Below are 15,082 nucleotides of genomic sequence, written 5' to 3'. Positions count from 1 at the left end.
CTTTCATCCGGCCTTATTATTATTTTTTTTAATTGCATAGATAAGTTCTCTGGAGTCCTTGGAATGTGCTTTAGCTCTGTCCCCATGATGCTGGGTTCCTTTAGATGGCTACCTCATTCCTAGACTGGGAGGAAAGATCAATTCAGTGATAGCACACATACTAACTGTTCACTCTAAGATCAGAGCTTGTGAAGATACGAAGGACTCTCCATCAATTCCTTTCAGTCTGCTTCGATCTCTCCTTACATGGGGGCCTAGGATTTATACTCTAGAAGCGTATTACGTGGAGTCCAAAGAGTGGACTCGTGTCCACAGTAGGAGATCAGTGGCCAGTCAAGCTGGGCTGGCAGCTTAGGCCAGCCTTGCACAAGATCTGTCAGGCTTCCCTTGCTAGATCGTGATGGACAGAAGTGAACAGATTGTTTTCTGTCACCAGTTCTGTTCAATGCTCAGTCATAGATTGGAATCCCGCTTGTGGCTTTAAGGGAGTTTTAGGGATTTTTTTACTGGAAGACTCAGAATGGAAAACATCGTCCCTTTGGAGGGGATTCGGCATTAATGAGCTCTGTGTCTGGCAGAGGCAATGCTGACGAAGGAAGGTGCTTTCTAAGGAACAAACAAAGGGGCTCTTTGCGCGAGTGCAAGGGGAACAGATTGCTGCCATTTGGGAAACACATTAATTCGTTCACGCTACCAGTGCCATGCAGTGTGATAAAAGGGGCAATTAATCAAATGGTATCTTAATGGCTTAGAAGGGTTAATGCACCTTTAGCTGAAGACTGTGTCCTTTACTGCCATGAAATCACGGAGACTCCTTCACAAAGTCATTTCAGTTCGAGGAGAACGCCATTACCCCCACAACAAGAGGAGCGGAGGAGAGAAAGAAGGAAGAGGGGGAAAGAGAAAGGGAGGGGGATGTCTCTCATGCTGTCATCTTCTGATCTGCTTTTTTTGGAAAGAATTTCTGCACACCACGCTCTTCACCGCTCCTCCCACCCCACGGCCCCTTGGTCCACAAACAAATACGCATAAATAAAAATTGCCATCATTTTCATCAGAGTACGTCGGAAGCCCCTGTGAGCTCACAATGTGAAGTGATTAGAACGGTCCAGAGGAGTCTTTAATTAAAGATGCCATTGACAAGATAACAATGGTTTGTGAATGTTGTTAATAGATCTGAATGGAAGGTGCACCTTAATTCAATAAGAGGAAAGTCATCGGTTCATGAGTTTGATTGCGCATTGTAAAGGAGCACCACATACGGTAATTATTTTTATTTGTATATGCCATCTCTTTTATTGCCTACGCTGGAAGTAGAAATAACCTGTCCTATTAAGATATTTAATATATATCATCCTTTCCACTTCACTTAGTTATAGCCTCATAAAAATGCCAGAACACACCAGCCCACACTGAGGCTGGCCGCCATGCTTTCTAAGACAATCTGCACAGCCCTTGAAAAAAACCTAGATGACCAACCTCCTAACTCCTTTGGTTATCGTCTTTAAGACAAAGGAATGGGAACTTCCCAGGACCCCATAAACTTGTAGACAGATAGGGAGCTTCCCTCTGGAAACGAGGATGGACATGCCCAAAGGCCAAACAACACCTCGGTCCAGTTGTGTGGCATCTTGGAGACAAGAGGGGATCAGGAGACAGAAGCAGGGGGATCTCTAGGTTCTAACTTTAAAGTGAACGCACCATGAAAAACCAGGTAGCAGACAGAAGAATGCCACCCCTCCCCAAAATGTCCACACTAATCCCTAGAGCCTGTGGATGCTATGCTGCCTGGCAAAGGGGACTTCACAGGTGTGATTAAGGTTAAGGACCTTGAGAGGGAGAAATTACCCTGGGTTATGCAGGGGGGTTCATGGAAAAGTTCTCGTAAGAGGAAGGCAGAGTATCAGAGTCTGATACAGAGCTGTAAGGATGCTGTGCTAATGGCATAGGGAAGAGGGACCACCAGAAGCTGGAAGAGGCAAGGAAATGTATTCTTCTCTAGCACCTCAAGAAGGAACGCAGCCCCTCTGACATATTTTAGCTCAGTGAGACCTACAAAACCGTGAGATAGTAAGTTTAGGTTGTCTTAAGCCACTAAGTCTGTGGCTCAGGGATAATAGGAAAATACCATAAGCTTCTGTTGCAATCACTGTACCTTAGTGCCCGCCATCTTCCTAAGACGCAGTCCCTAGGAATACACCCTTATAACTCTCATGCCGGCGTTTGACCTTAGAAATGCCAGGTATAGGGACTGTGTCCCAGAGAACATCAGTTCCTTCCCCTGCCTGCCCCCGCACATATCCCTCCACCACCACCACCACTAGCAAAAGAGACTAGTCCCCCCTCTGTCGCGAGCGAGGTCCAACTTTGGCTCGTTGCTCAACCCCACCCTCTGCCCTGTGTTTCGTCATCTGAACAAAGATGGTATTGGGACTGATAGCTCCTGAGTTCTTTCCCAGTCTAAAAGAAAGTGATCCTAGAAATAGGACTCGGGTTTGCCCCAGAAGAGTCTGTTTGTCCCATTTGAGATGGAAATGCGTCGGCAACTTGTAGGTATAAAGACTGTCATCGCCGCGTGCCACATAGACCCACACACTCCCATCCCATCATCCACCATAAAGCATCTCAATGAGCTATCGTCCTGCCACTCCTGGTAAACAAGCTGAACCCAAGCCCAGCACTGCATGAAAGATGAGGCTTAAATTGTGTCTAAGAACTGGTGCCTTACACATGATTTGCGATTCCTTCAGTAATATTAATTGGTAAACACCTATGCGCGTGTGTGTAAACTAAAGCCATTTAATGTATGCAAACAGTCTCATCTCTCAGTGTGGTACTGCTCCGTTTCAGCAAACTCAGATACAGACCCCAGTATGAATATAATTCCCCTCCTGCCCCAGCCCCCCTCGTGCTATCTCCCCTCCTGTGATCCTATTTCAGACAATACCAAGTGGGTGACCCAGATCTTTAAACCCTTTTGTCGTAGAGCCATATGCTTCTCTCCTCAGTGAATTGTGCTTGTTGCTTGTTGCAATCCACCGCGCTAACTGCTCTGTTCCCCACCCCAGCTAATGGAATATAATGACTTGATGAGCTATAGCATTATTTCCAGTTACTGCTAATCACCCCGCCCCCCAACCTGACATCATTGCTTATTAACCACACGCTACTCGGAGAAAGGGGATGTAGGACAATCCCTGTGTGGTTCTATTTTCCACCACAGTAGCATCATCTGAGACCTTAAGACTGAGCGTTTAACCTTGACCAGCCTCCAACTTCCATTTCGGAAGCCTACCCTCTCTACATTGGACAGACTACCAAGTCCCTGTTTTCTCAAGAACTACACAGTTTTTCTCAAATATTAGCAGTAGGGCTACCTTGTGTGTAAGGAACACAGGTTAAAAAAAAAAAAACAACTGTAGGCTCCTGGGGCCTGCCCCAGAAATAGAGAATCAAAAAAAAAAATTTTTTTTTTTTTAAGATTTTATTTATTTGTCAGAGAGAGAGAAAGAGCACACAAGCAGTGAGAGCTGCAGTAGAAGGAGAAGGAGAAACAGGCTCCCGGCTGAGCAGGGAGCACAGTGTGGGGCTCCATCCCAGGACCTGGGGATCGTGACTTGAGCTGAAGGCAGATGCTTAACTGACTGAGCCACCTAGCCATTCCCAGAATCAAAATTTTAACTGACAGTGTCTACAAGTATCATTTTCAATAAGCTGCCCGAAGAATTCTGAACCACTCAATACTTTGAAGACCACTTAAACGCTGAAGAAGGAATCCGCAGTGATAAAGAGAAGATTTTGCTTAACTTCTGTCTTTGTCCTCTGTTCTGCTGCTCCTCACCCCCCTAATCTCCCTTCACAAAAGTCTTTTCTTAACTCACACGTGGCAGTTATGGAATGAAAAGTCCTCGGGAAACCTGCTAATGGTGTTGGGGTTGAGACTGATGAGCCAGCTGGCTTTCCCGGACTCCTCTCTGCAGGGGGTTCTCTGATGTCATTTTCCTGGGGCCTGTCCGAATGATCTGGTCAGAGCTAGAGAATGAGACAGGTATCTGACTCCAATAAGATAAAAGGAAGAATAAGCCCCAAACCTCGATTTTTCATCCATAGCAAGGTTCACATTCAGGTCAATATAGGAGGTTTTTAATGGAAAGAAAAAAGTATAATAATAGTTAAAACTATGTATCTTCTTGGGCAGGAAACTGTAGGAGGCTGGCACTACCGTGTTTTCTGAGCTCCAATCTTAAGACTAAGTATAGCTTCCATCTCTCTGCCTTTTATGTCCATTCCATTAAAATATGATTTAATTATGTATCGACCCAGGGTCTGGCATAGTAAAACTATCATTACTCTCCTGCCTGCATTCCTGAGTGATACTCTGGGTAAAGGTGATCAAACCTACATTAATCTATAATATAGACCATGAGGAGGAGAGGCGGGAGCAGTAATTACCAAGCCCAGCATGGCAGACAACAACAATGAAAATCTCATCTCGAAATACAGAGCTGGTTGTTTTGCTTGAAGAGGGTGACACACAGCCAGTCCAGAATCAGGTGAGGAAATTCTGAGAACAAAAGCAGAATGTGCACAGATCCACCTTCAGACCCACAGTGGTTCCCAGTCGCACATGGTCATGTTCGGCGTGATCTTCTGTCACCATTGGTGTGCACACGTGTCTGCAGAATGGCCGTTACAAGGTGGCTAGTGTGGCCAAGCTTGGACAACCAGCTAGAGCACCTGTCACCCTCCAGCGCACATTTTATGCAGTAGTCAGTGACCCTGCTGATTTCATAAGTCTGGAAATTTTTCCCTGGGCTCCTGTCTCCATTCATTTATTCATTCATTCAAAAAGATTATTTTTGACACAACTTCAAACTTAAGGATGAGGCACCTCGGTGGCTCAGTCAGCTAAGTGTCCAACTCTAAAGCCCATGCCATGAGATCGAGCCCCACCTTGGGCTCTGCACTCAGCACAGATTCTGCTTGAGGTTCTCTCCCTCTCCCTCCACAACTCCCCACACTTGCGCACATGTGCTCTCTCTCTCTCTCTCTCTCTCTCTCATAAAATAAAATCTAAAATAAAAAATAATTTAAGGGAAAGTTGCAAGAATATAATTTCCAGCCATCCCACAGTTATATTCACCACTATTAACATTTTACTGATTTGCCATATTCTGCTCTCTTCTCTCTCCATACGTGTGTATATGTGTGCATATACACATAAAATACAGATGTACAGACACACACATATATGTTTCTGTAACCATTGTGAACAAGACATACTTTTGACCCTAGATACTTCGGTGTGTATATCCTAAAAAGGAATTCTCTCATAAAACCGCAGCACAATTCTCAAAATCAGGAAGTTAACATTGATACACTTCTATTATCTGCGCCACAAACTTTACTCATATTCCTCCTGTTATCTGAATAATGTCCTTTGTGGCAAATGAAAATCCAAGGCCGTTCATTACATTCTATTGCCATGTGTCTTTAGTCTCCTGTAATCTGGAGCAGCTCCTATGTCTGTCTCTATATTATGACCTGGACCCTTTATGAGAGTGTGGATCAGTTCTTTTGCACCATGTCCCTCAATTTGGGCTTGTCTGATAGTTTCCTGTGGCTAGATTCAGGTTGTATATTATTGGCAGGAATGCTACAGACAAATGTGAAGTTCTCACTGTGTCCTATGGGAGGCGTGTCCTGTCCATCCATCCCGTTTCTGCCAGTGTTAACTTTGATAACTTGGTTAGGTGGTGTCTGCCAAGCTTCTCCACTCTAAAGTAGTCTTTTATCCTTTTTAATTAGTAAGTCTCTCGGGGGTGGGGGGGCGGTGGAGATACTTTCAAACCCTATAAATAGTTCCTTTTTATTTTCTAAACTTCCACCAAGTAGATGAGCATCTATTCATAATTTTTTTTTTGAAAGATTCTATTTACTTATTTGACACAGAGAGAGAAAGCACAAGTAAGCAGAGAGGAAGGCAGAGGCAGAGGCAGAGGGAGAGGGAGAAGCAGGCTCTCTGCTGAGCAGGGAGCCCGATGCGGGGCTCAATCCCAGGACTCTAGAATCACAACCTGAGCCGAAGGCAGCCGCTTAACCAACTGAGCCACTCAGGCGCCCCCTAATAATAATTCTTGATACTTGTATCAATACGGTTGGTTGCCAAATGATTTTCTGCATTTATTACTTGGCTTCTGCTGTATAGGAGAGTTTCCCCTTCTCATTATTCATTCATTTATATATCCATGTATCTCATGAGTTATGTTATTCAATGGGTTATAATCCTATACTACCATTATTTCCTTTGATACTCAAAATGTTCCAGTTTTTGGCCAGTAGGAACTACGTCTAGTGGACTTCTGTCCTTCTCAACATCTATTTCTGAGTGCTTACAACTGGCATCCAGTAGACATTGTAGATACAATGACAAACAAGAAAAGAAAATAAATTCCCGGCCTCATAGAGCTTCTATTCTCATTTATGAGAGACAAAAGTAAATAATTATGTAAATAGTATAGAGTATTAGAGGGCAGTTAAGTGTAATGAAGAAAAAGAAAAGCAGATCAGCTTCAGTGATGGGAATGGTCAGGGAATGCCTCACTAGTAGATGTCTTTGGGGCAAAGACCTGAAGGGCACGAGGGAGCCTGTCACGGGACTGCCCGAACGAAAAATTGCAGGCAGCCCGGAGTGCTCTAGAGCAGCAGAACAGCCGGGATTCCTGGAGGTGGGAACGTGTTGGCATTTCCAGTGGGATTCCGCTGGTTGCCGAGTTGAGGACAGACCGTGGGAGGTAAGGATGGAAGCATTGCCAAGGTGCCTTAAATTCCCTTTAAATAGTGTACATCTTTAAGGCTGTGAAATGTCTGTTAAAGCACATCTTGCTAGAATGACAATTTATTAAATCAATTAGCAATTTCAGAAAGCACAGTTCCCATGAAAATAAGGCTCCTCCAAAGGCAGGAAAGATGGGCATTTGAGATAGGGAGAAGCAGAACCTCAACCCACTGAGGACATAGTAGGTGTTTTTTGTGCTGTTGTTGTTGTTCAGTTCTCACAGCAGTCTTAGAGGAGGCATTATTTTGCATGTAAGGAAAGTGAGGCTCAGAAAGGCCCGGGCTTTCCCTTCTGCCACCCTGTGGTTTTCGTGACAGAAAAGGTCAGACGAGGGATGTGGTATCAGGGCAGAGCTGTGAGGAGTAGGGAGGACACAAGTGGCACATCCGAATGTTCTTTTACCCACTTCTTGTGTCCTCTGCAACTACTCTTCCCACGTTTCCCCTTTCTGGTTCTAAACAAAGTAGCAACATGAGTCTTCCTACTTTACCAGATTACTAGGTCAAATGCTCTTGTGGCTGCTACGAGTGCGCCCCCCCCATGGATATTCTGTGGTTCTCTGCAAAGCTGGCAGATTTCCCTAGAGCCTTCAGCTGCACTGAGGAAGCAGAAATTGGCATTCATAACCGGCTTACCTACAGTTGCCCCACAAGCTACCTGGCCACCCAGAACTGGCTCTTAATTTATTGATCTTTTTATATCCTTAAGTGTTCATAAATATGTACAGCATTTGGATGGATGGATGGACAGATCAACTAGCAAAAGTCGAACACACCCAGACTTTTCCGTCTACACTAGAACATGTGATGCCTAGAAGTGGTTCTAGGATAGCCCTTGCAGTTGCTGCTGTTTCTAGCTCACAGCAATCCTAGCAGGAGCTTGAATACTTCCTTGTCAGATTTCCCAGATTTTCTGGGAAAATTGAAATGCCATCCATACTGTCCTCGGGAATCTTCAGTTTTGCTCAGGCCCAATTAAAGCCTTCTCTCCCTAGACCTCCTTCCTCAAATGTCCTAAGTCTGCATCCATGACGACACTTGGACTACATGCCCCCCTTCCCCCATCTTTACTTGGGATGTCACGAGAGCCAGCAGTATGCCCAGAAAATCTGTTAGTGGTTACAGAGGAAGAAAGTCCATCCAGTCACAGAGAGCAGGAGCCTGCGTACGAGTCAGAAATTTAAGGGGCATTTTGCAGCTCATCACTTTGGCGAACTGCTCTGTGACCTTATGCTGTTAACACCTGCCTCCACAGGTGTGTGAAGAGCTTTAATTAATATTTGTAAATCTCCCTGATTGCCACATATAGAAGATGGCAGAGAAGGACAAATTATTATTAATCGTGGGGGGGGGAGGAGAAATGGAGAGATAAAAGTTTAGTTCCTTCACCAGAGACCTACACCCACAGACCCTGTTTTCACAGTAGGAGGCTTAGCTGTCAATCCTGATTTGCTTCCCTTGCCCTGGTGGAAATGCCCAGTGCCTGCTTAATGCAAAACTCCCGTTCTCTGCTCTGCCTGCCACCCCGTGCTCTGCCTCTGCTGCCTAATGCTGTTGAAGTTATCACGGAAAGGAGCCTCGCTATTCACGAGTGTAAGAGTTCATCTAATTAGCTGATTTCAGTTCATTTGGCATTAAATAATTCCCCAAATTCCCATATGTTGGAACAATATGTTCAACAAGGGGGATGAGTCTCTGAAAGCAATTAAGTAGTTCTTTTAGGAGAGCTTGTCATCGGTCACTCCCAAGCATCCCTGCTATTCCTGTCTGTGACAAACGCAAGCAGCAGTGATAGGGAAAACGCTTAACCTTCTCTCACGGCCGCTGGCAGGCATCCACAGACAGGCTGCCCCACCCCGTGCTGCTTAGAGCTCACCCTGGAATTTTACCTTATTTTTCTCCACACGCCCCCAAACCTCAAGTATATTGTATCCAGACTGTTCAGCGCACGTTTGTTACTTGCTAATACACTACTTACTGACCCTGCCCGCCTCGCTCGCCTGCTCTGCTTAAAGGCAGATGCAGACTATTTTCAGGTCCCCCTGCGCTACGGTTGTATGGGAAGAATCGTCGACTTTGGACTACGGTGGCATAGGTGGATGGTCGGATTTTGTGACTGTGGCTTCAGGGCTTCCTGAAGTGGGGAGGACACTGCAGTCACGTTCAGGTCTGTTTTAGATACAGTGGAGAGATGTTCCTGCCCACTTCTGTGTCTGGACTTTAAAGCAGCAGTAAATGACAGATAATGAGGGGGAGTAGGACCATGCCTAACGCGCAATGTCAACAAAAGTGACTCGGAAACTAGTAACATGTTCGATGCCCTCATAGGAAACTGTTCTGTTTATACAAGACCGTGGGATAGGTGGCATCTCTTGGTGCTAAATTTCATCTTTATCTTGCTCAAGGGGTGGCTTTTTTGATGAGGGATGACATAACTACATGCCCTTCCTAGGTCGTGTAAGAGCAAACTTCAGTCTTAATACCAATCGCAGTGCTCATATAGCATTGGTCATCTGAGAGTCCTAAATGGCTTTATGGACTATATTCTGGGTCACTGTATTTCTTACAAGTGAAAATACAGCCCCCCCCCCCAAATCAGATACCTTGTTCAAAAACACAGAAGCAGTTGGGGAAGAATGAGCAGACTTGTGGGTTCTTCTCACTGACTGCTGGCCTATAAACCAGCCTACCTTACTTTTGGGGACAGAGATTAAACCCAAAAGACAAGAAATTGAAAGATATCATGCAATGATATCATTTCCCTTTAGTTAAATTTCACCTCCTTTTATCATTTCATGACTCTGCATTCCCATTGTGAATAATTCACAATACAGAAAATTCTCCACACTAGGTTGGGGTGGAATGACTTTAGATTTAGAACTAAAATAGTGAAGAGTCGAAAGCTAAGTATCTATGTATTTTATTATGCACATTTATAACCTTGTTCTCTGCTGTCACTATGTAACCTATGTATTTGTGCATTGGCAGAAAACAAATGTTTTCAAAACCAGAAGTGACATCCTCAATCTGGGTATGTCGGAAGGGTTGCTTTGTTCTATAATAATTTGTTTTGTCACTTACTAACATTAAAAATATTTGTAGAATGGGTTGTTGGGAGGAAGGAATCTGATGGGAAGATTACCAGAGCAGTCCTTCCTACAGAGCTCTCGGCTTTGGTCATAGATAATGTTATCCAGGAGAATAACACACTGGCCAGGTCTTTGCTGTCTTCTGTTCCGCCCTGCATTTCTGAAGAAGCACCTGTTATTTTGTGTGTCAAAACTTAGCTTTGAAATCTAAGCTAAACTCAGTCCTCGTGCTTGAGCCTTTCAGGATAAATGGCTGTTGCCCAGACCAGCTCTGGGCACTTGTAGCGCCAGGAAGCCTCAAGAAAGCCCCAGTCTATATAACACAATTCTCATTCAAATACGCCCCCTTCTTTACACACTTCTTGTATCCTCTCCCATCCATAAAGCCTCCAGTCCGATGGATCCGAGGTGCTCCTGAGTCCTGAAGTCACCTGTGGCCCCCCAGACATGATCGTCACCACTCCCTTTGCACTGACCATACCACACTGTGCGGACGTCAGTTCTGAGCACTGGAACATCCATTTAAAGAAGAGGACGCAGCAGGGCAAGTGGGAGGTGAGACCCTAGTCTTCCTTTTTAAAAAATCATTTCCTTTTTAAAAAAATAGGGTTTAGCTTCCACCTATGGAATAGATTTACATGTACCTCTTTTAACACAAGTCTGCTGTGAAATCGGTAAGCATGTTCTTGTTTTTTGAGAGGGCTGGCGGCATGGGCTTTACAGTATCCTCAGGGTTCTGGCTGGTGTTTTTCCATGATAATGGAAAAGAGAAGCAGGAGAGGATCCAGAACTTTTCTCTTGGGTTTAAGAATACCGTTGTAATTCTCCGCAGAGACTCATCCCCTTACGTGCCCATTTTTGGTATATAAAACCTAAACTTCCATCCTTCCTCCTAGACCATGTCCGCATCTGAACTGACTTTCCCCTGTGGCCACTGTGGAGATCGGGAGGCGGCTCAGGGCACCCAGGGTGTGTTCGTAAAAGAAACTTCTCTGATTCTGCCATCGTAGGGATTAGAACATGTTGAAATGTTCAGCAACAGAGGAGTTGCTAAATGTATGCTGAATATATTTTGGTGAATTAATGAATGCATTGAGAATTATTGAGCGTCCGTTGCCTTGTGTATAGGAGTGTATGAAAGCGATACAGCCAAAGGGGAGAGCCGAAGAGAGACAAGACAAGAAAATGAGGCAGCATATGAGGAGGGAAACAACAAGAGAGACAGACACAGCAACTATCGCAATTGTTATTACTACTTTAAGTGAAACCTCTGATTTCTCTGTCTGATAGGGATTCCTTTTATGTCTGTCTGAAGTCAGTTTGCATGAAAGCAGGTGAATTATCTCGCTGGAACACAATGACCTATTCCAGCCAACCCCGGGATCCTCTCTCCCAGGAGGTGCTTCGGGCAAAAGGAGTAAAAAGGAGAATCTTGTTTCTTTAGGAGAAGAAAATTCCCAGTTGCGACAGGGGATTACATTTACCCTGCCCAGCTATCTCTGCAACTAGCCTGTACTTTTTGTTGAAAATGCATTCTGCTATGTATTCAGTCCTAGTCCAGCCGGGGGCACATTTCCCAGGCGCAAAGTTCTGTGGGGTTCATAAAGGGGCCGGATTTGGCTCTCTTTTCCATTATAGTTTCTTTGCCTTGATTTTTATCACTTGAGTTTTTCCATGGAGCAAGTCCTCACAAGTTTTTCATCCAGATGGTGTTATATTTATGCTCTACCCAACCAGTCACACAAACCAAAGTTCTTATCAGGGAAGGTGAAATATTCTCGAACATCTTATCAAAACCATTTATTTAATGGTCCCTGGTGAATGAATTTGGTGGGAAGAGGATAAAATATTTGAAGGAAAATAAATATTATCTTAAGGCTATTGAAAGAAGATTTTCAGATATAGAACCTTCTCAAGACAGAGTTTGCTTGTCGGGTGTTAATATTTAAGAGTTTTCTTAAATTCAGCACTGCACAAATTAACAGAAAAAAGGAGAGCTTTGGAAATGAGGTTTGTTGTAAACTATAAAATTCCAACACACTGAATATAACTATTTCTTGAGTCCCTGATATAAGCAGTTATTTTGCTAGAAAAAGAGTGTTTTAACATGAAGAAAATGAGGACAGTAAAAAGATCCTGAAAAAATCGTGTCCGTCCATGCAACGTCATTGTTAAATCGCATCTTATTTCGAAGCTGAGAGAATTTCCGACACCTTTTCCCCACAGGAAGTGATGTCAGTGGAGGATGAATCCACATCCTGCTACTGCCTTCTGGACCCCTTTGCATGTCACGTGCTGCTCGACAGCTTCGGGACCTATGCCCTCACCGGGGAACCAATCACAGACTGTGCCGTGAAGCAGCTCAAGGTGGCGGTTTTTGGCTGCATGTCCTGTAACTCTCTGGATTACAACTTGAGAGTCTACTGTGTGGACAATACCCCTTGGGCATTTCAGGTCAGCCTTTTCTCTACAATTCTTCTTTTGGGGTCATGAAAGCGTGGGGTTGCCTAAAGATCAGTATCAGTGGAGAATTCTGTCGCTGGGGGTCTGCAACATGGAGCCACAGCACTGGCTTACTGGGGACGCCTATCCTGAAGCAAGAGGTGTGTTACCATATGTCCAACAATGTGCTGAGGTCCGAGGACATGACACCCAAGCATAGAGAAGAGTTAGGGCGCCTGGGTGGCTCAGCTGGTGAAGCATCTGCCTTTGGCTCAGGTTATGATCTCAGGGTCCTGGGATCGAGCTCCACATGGGGGCCCCCCCTCCCTGCTCCGTGGGGAGTCTGCTTCTCCCTCTCCCTCTGCCCCCTCTCTGCTCATGTGCCTGCATCCTCTCGCACTCAAATAAATAAATTTTTTTTTAAAGATTTTATTTATTTATTTGACAGAGAGAGATCACAAGTAGGCAGAGAGGCAGGCAGAGAGAGAGAGAGAGAGGGAAGCAGGCTCCCTGCTGAGCAGAGAGCCTGATGCGGGACTTGATCCCAGGACCCTGAGATCATGACCTGAGCCGAAGGCAGTGGCTTAACCCACTGAGCCACCCAGGCACCCTCAAATAAATAAAATCTTTAAAAAAAGAATAGAGAAGAGTTACACAAATACATATAGAAAACACCATGTACTGAATTATAAACTGACTGAGAAGTGTAGTCAGAATTCAGAAAATAGAGACCCAGTTGCAATAGATTGGAGAGCAGTCTCTGAGAGCCGTCTGTGAACCTTCATGGCTGTCATTTAGGGCAAAAGAGAAAGGGCTGCCGTGTCAAGAAAGGAGAACGGCACGAGGCACAGGAACAGCAAGCGTTTTTTGATGTGCAGAAGGCAGTGAGAAAATTGCTTGAACAGCTGAAGGTTATACTTAGGGAACAACAATTATAAATCCTATCTATCAGCGGGCAGTCATTTTATATCCTGGATACACAGTCTATTAATAATTAGGGCTACTAGGGCAGAGGTAGTTCAAGGTTCTTTTCCATTTTTGGTACTTTTAATCACGTTAAGACTCATTTTAAATTAGCTACTCATGAAGAGTGCAAGTTTATTAATAGCAGCAAGGATAATGCAGAAGTACCTGTGTAAGCTTTGCCCATATATAAATAGCTTAGCTCTCCTGACACACCTCATCCCAGATCCCTGCTATTCCAGTCCTGGATCATTAAGTCCATTATGCAGAGCATTTCCTCAGTAACTAGCTTTTAAGACACTGAGCTGGAAAACTCATGTTTACCAATAGAGGAGATACAGTGACCTGAATCCTTAACACAAGCCAGGAAAGGTGACTCACTGCCAACCTACGTTCTCCAACCTTCCCTCTTTCTTAAGTAGCACCAGTCATGTCGAAAGGCACACCGCATATACGGCTGCTCATAAAAGGTCCTTTTTGCAGAGGGGCGCCATTTTGGAGAGGAAAGAGCTTCCATGTGAGTCGTTAAACATCATCCTGTGATTGCTATTTGATTACCTTCATCCGTTTTCACCACCCCTCATAACGTCTTTCCCAAGATAAAACACATTAACAGACCATTCGGCAACCAAAAATAAAGAATGAATCGAGGTCGGTACTACAGCTGAATGCGTCAGGAGTCAAGTGGGATGTTCGGTGACTCGGCCGGATTTTGTAGGCTGAGTAAACTGGAGTGAACACGGGGCGCCTGGGAGGCTGGACTCATACGGGTATAACCCACTGCTGACCAGTGTGCCCGTGAGGGTCCGTTTAGCACAGGTGCCTCGGAAGTCGGCCCTCATAGCCATTTTGATCTCACTTTGAATAATGCTGATGTATATTTTATACTAGTGAGTTCGACATTTGCCTGAAGAAAAAACGAAGTGACTTTCAGATAATCTGTTTTCCTTCCTGTTGATTGCTACCAGATTCTACCACAGCTCAGTTGTTCACAGATGAATGTGAATTGCAGGGGAAGTCACGAAAACGAGGCCCTAAACACAGCTTTTCAAGCCACTCTCCTTTCCTGTGGGTAATATACCCTTCTTCGTCAGTGCTAGGGGAAAATGGTATTCTCTCTCTAAATTGAATCCAAATTATCTTTATTTCATCATTTAGAGATACTTCTTAAAACCCTATAATTTTGCGTTAGAGAAGTGTTTTCTAGTAGAAACACTCTTAACCCCATTTGTCATCATCTATTTACCTCAGTGATTCTTTTTCTCTCCTATTATGTCCAATAAAGCTGATTTTAAAGTTGGGTTTGGTTGTACTTGTTATCGACAGGATGTATGTGACAGCCGTCACGGTGAGCGGCAAAGGCCATGCTTCCCCCTGCGGTGGTGAGAGACCGTCAGCCTTGGTCGAATAACTTTTCTGGCCCACGGAAAGATTAAAACATAACCTGTAGCTTTTCGGAACACAACGGTGCAGTCTGCGGTCTTCATCTCTGGGTTTTGTTTCTGAGAGAATCTGGCTTTCTGGATTTTTTACCCTGCTAATAAGTGGACATGTTCCGGGCCTTCTGCCCAGGTTGCTTTAAACCACCTTAAACATCCCAAATCATCCATGTCACATTTTTCACAGCTTGGTACGTGGTATTTAATTAGAAGGGAAAATTATATAGTTACTAACCCATTAAAACTGTTCCACTTTAAGAAAGCCTTAGCAACAGTTCACTTTTTGAACCTCTAGCAGACTTCACACGTTAA

At 44.4% G+C, this 15,082-nt stretch overlaps 1 protein-coding gene across 12 annotated transcripts in view; it reads left to right on the top strand.

Moving 5' to 3' along the window:
- Positions 1-15,082, top strand: part of UNC5D (unc-5 netrin receptor D) — a 556,683-nt gene that overhangs the window by 502,629 nt on the left and 38,972 nt on the right. For all 12 annotated transcript variants that reach the window (XM_032329091.1, XM_032329087.1, XM_032329090.1 and 9 more), the window contains 2 exons: positions 10,313-10,481; positions 12,153-12,380. In XM_032329091.1, the coding sequence (XP_032184982.1) occupies positions 10,313-10,481; positions 12,153-12,380 (397 nt within the window). The remainder of the gene's footprint in view (positions 1-10,312; positions 10,482-12,152; positions 12,381-15,082) is intronic.

The sequence above is a fragment of the Mustela erminea genome, chromosome 21, assembly GCF_009829155.1.
Source record: "Mustela erminea isolate mMusErm1 chromosome 21, mMusErm1.Pri, whole genome shotgun sequence".
Taxonomy (NCBI): domain Eukaryota; kingdom Metazoa; phylum Chordata; class Mammalia; order Carnivora; family Mustelidae; genus Mustela; species Mustela erminea.
The sequence above is the reverse complement of the archived record's forward strand: the minus strand, read 5'-3'. Positions and strand labels throughout refer to the sequence as shown.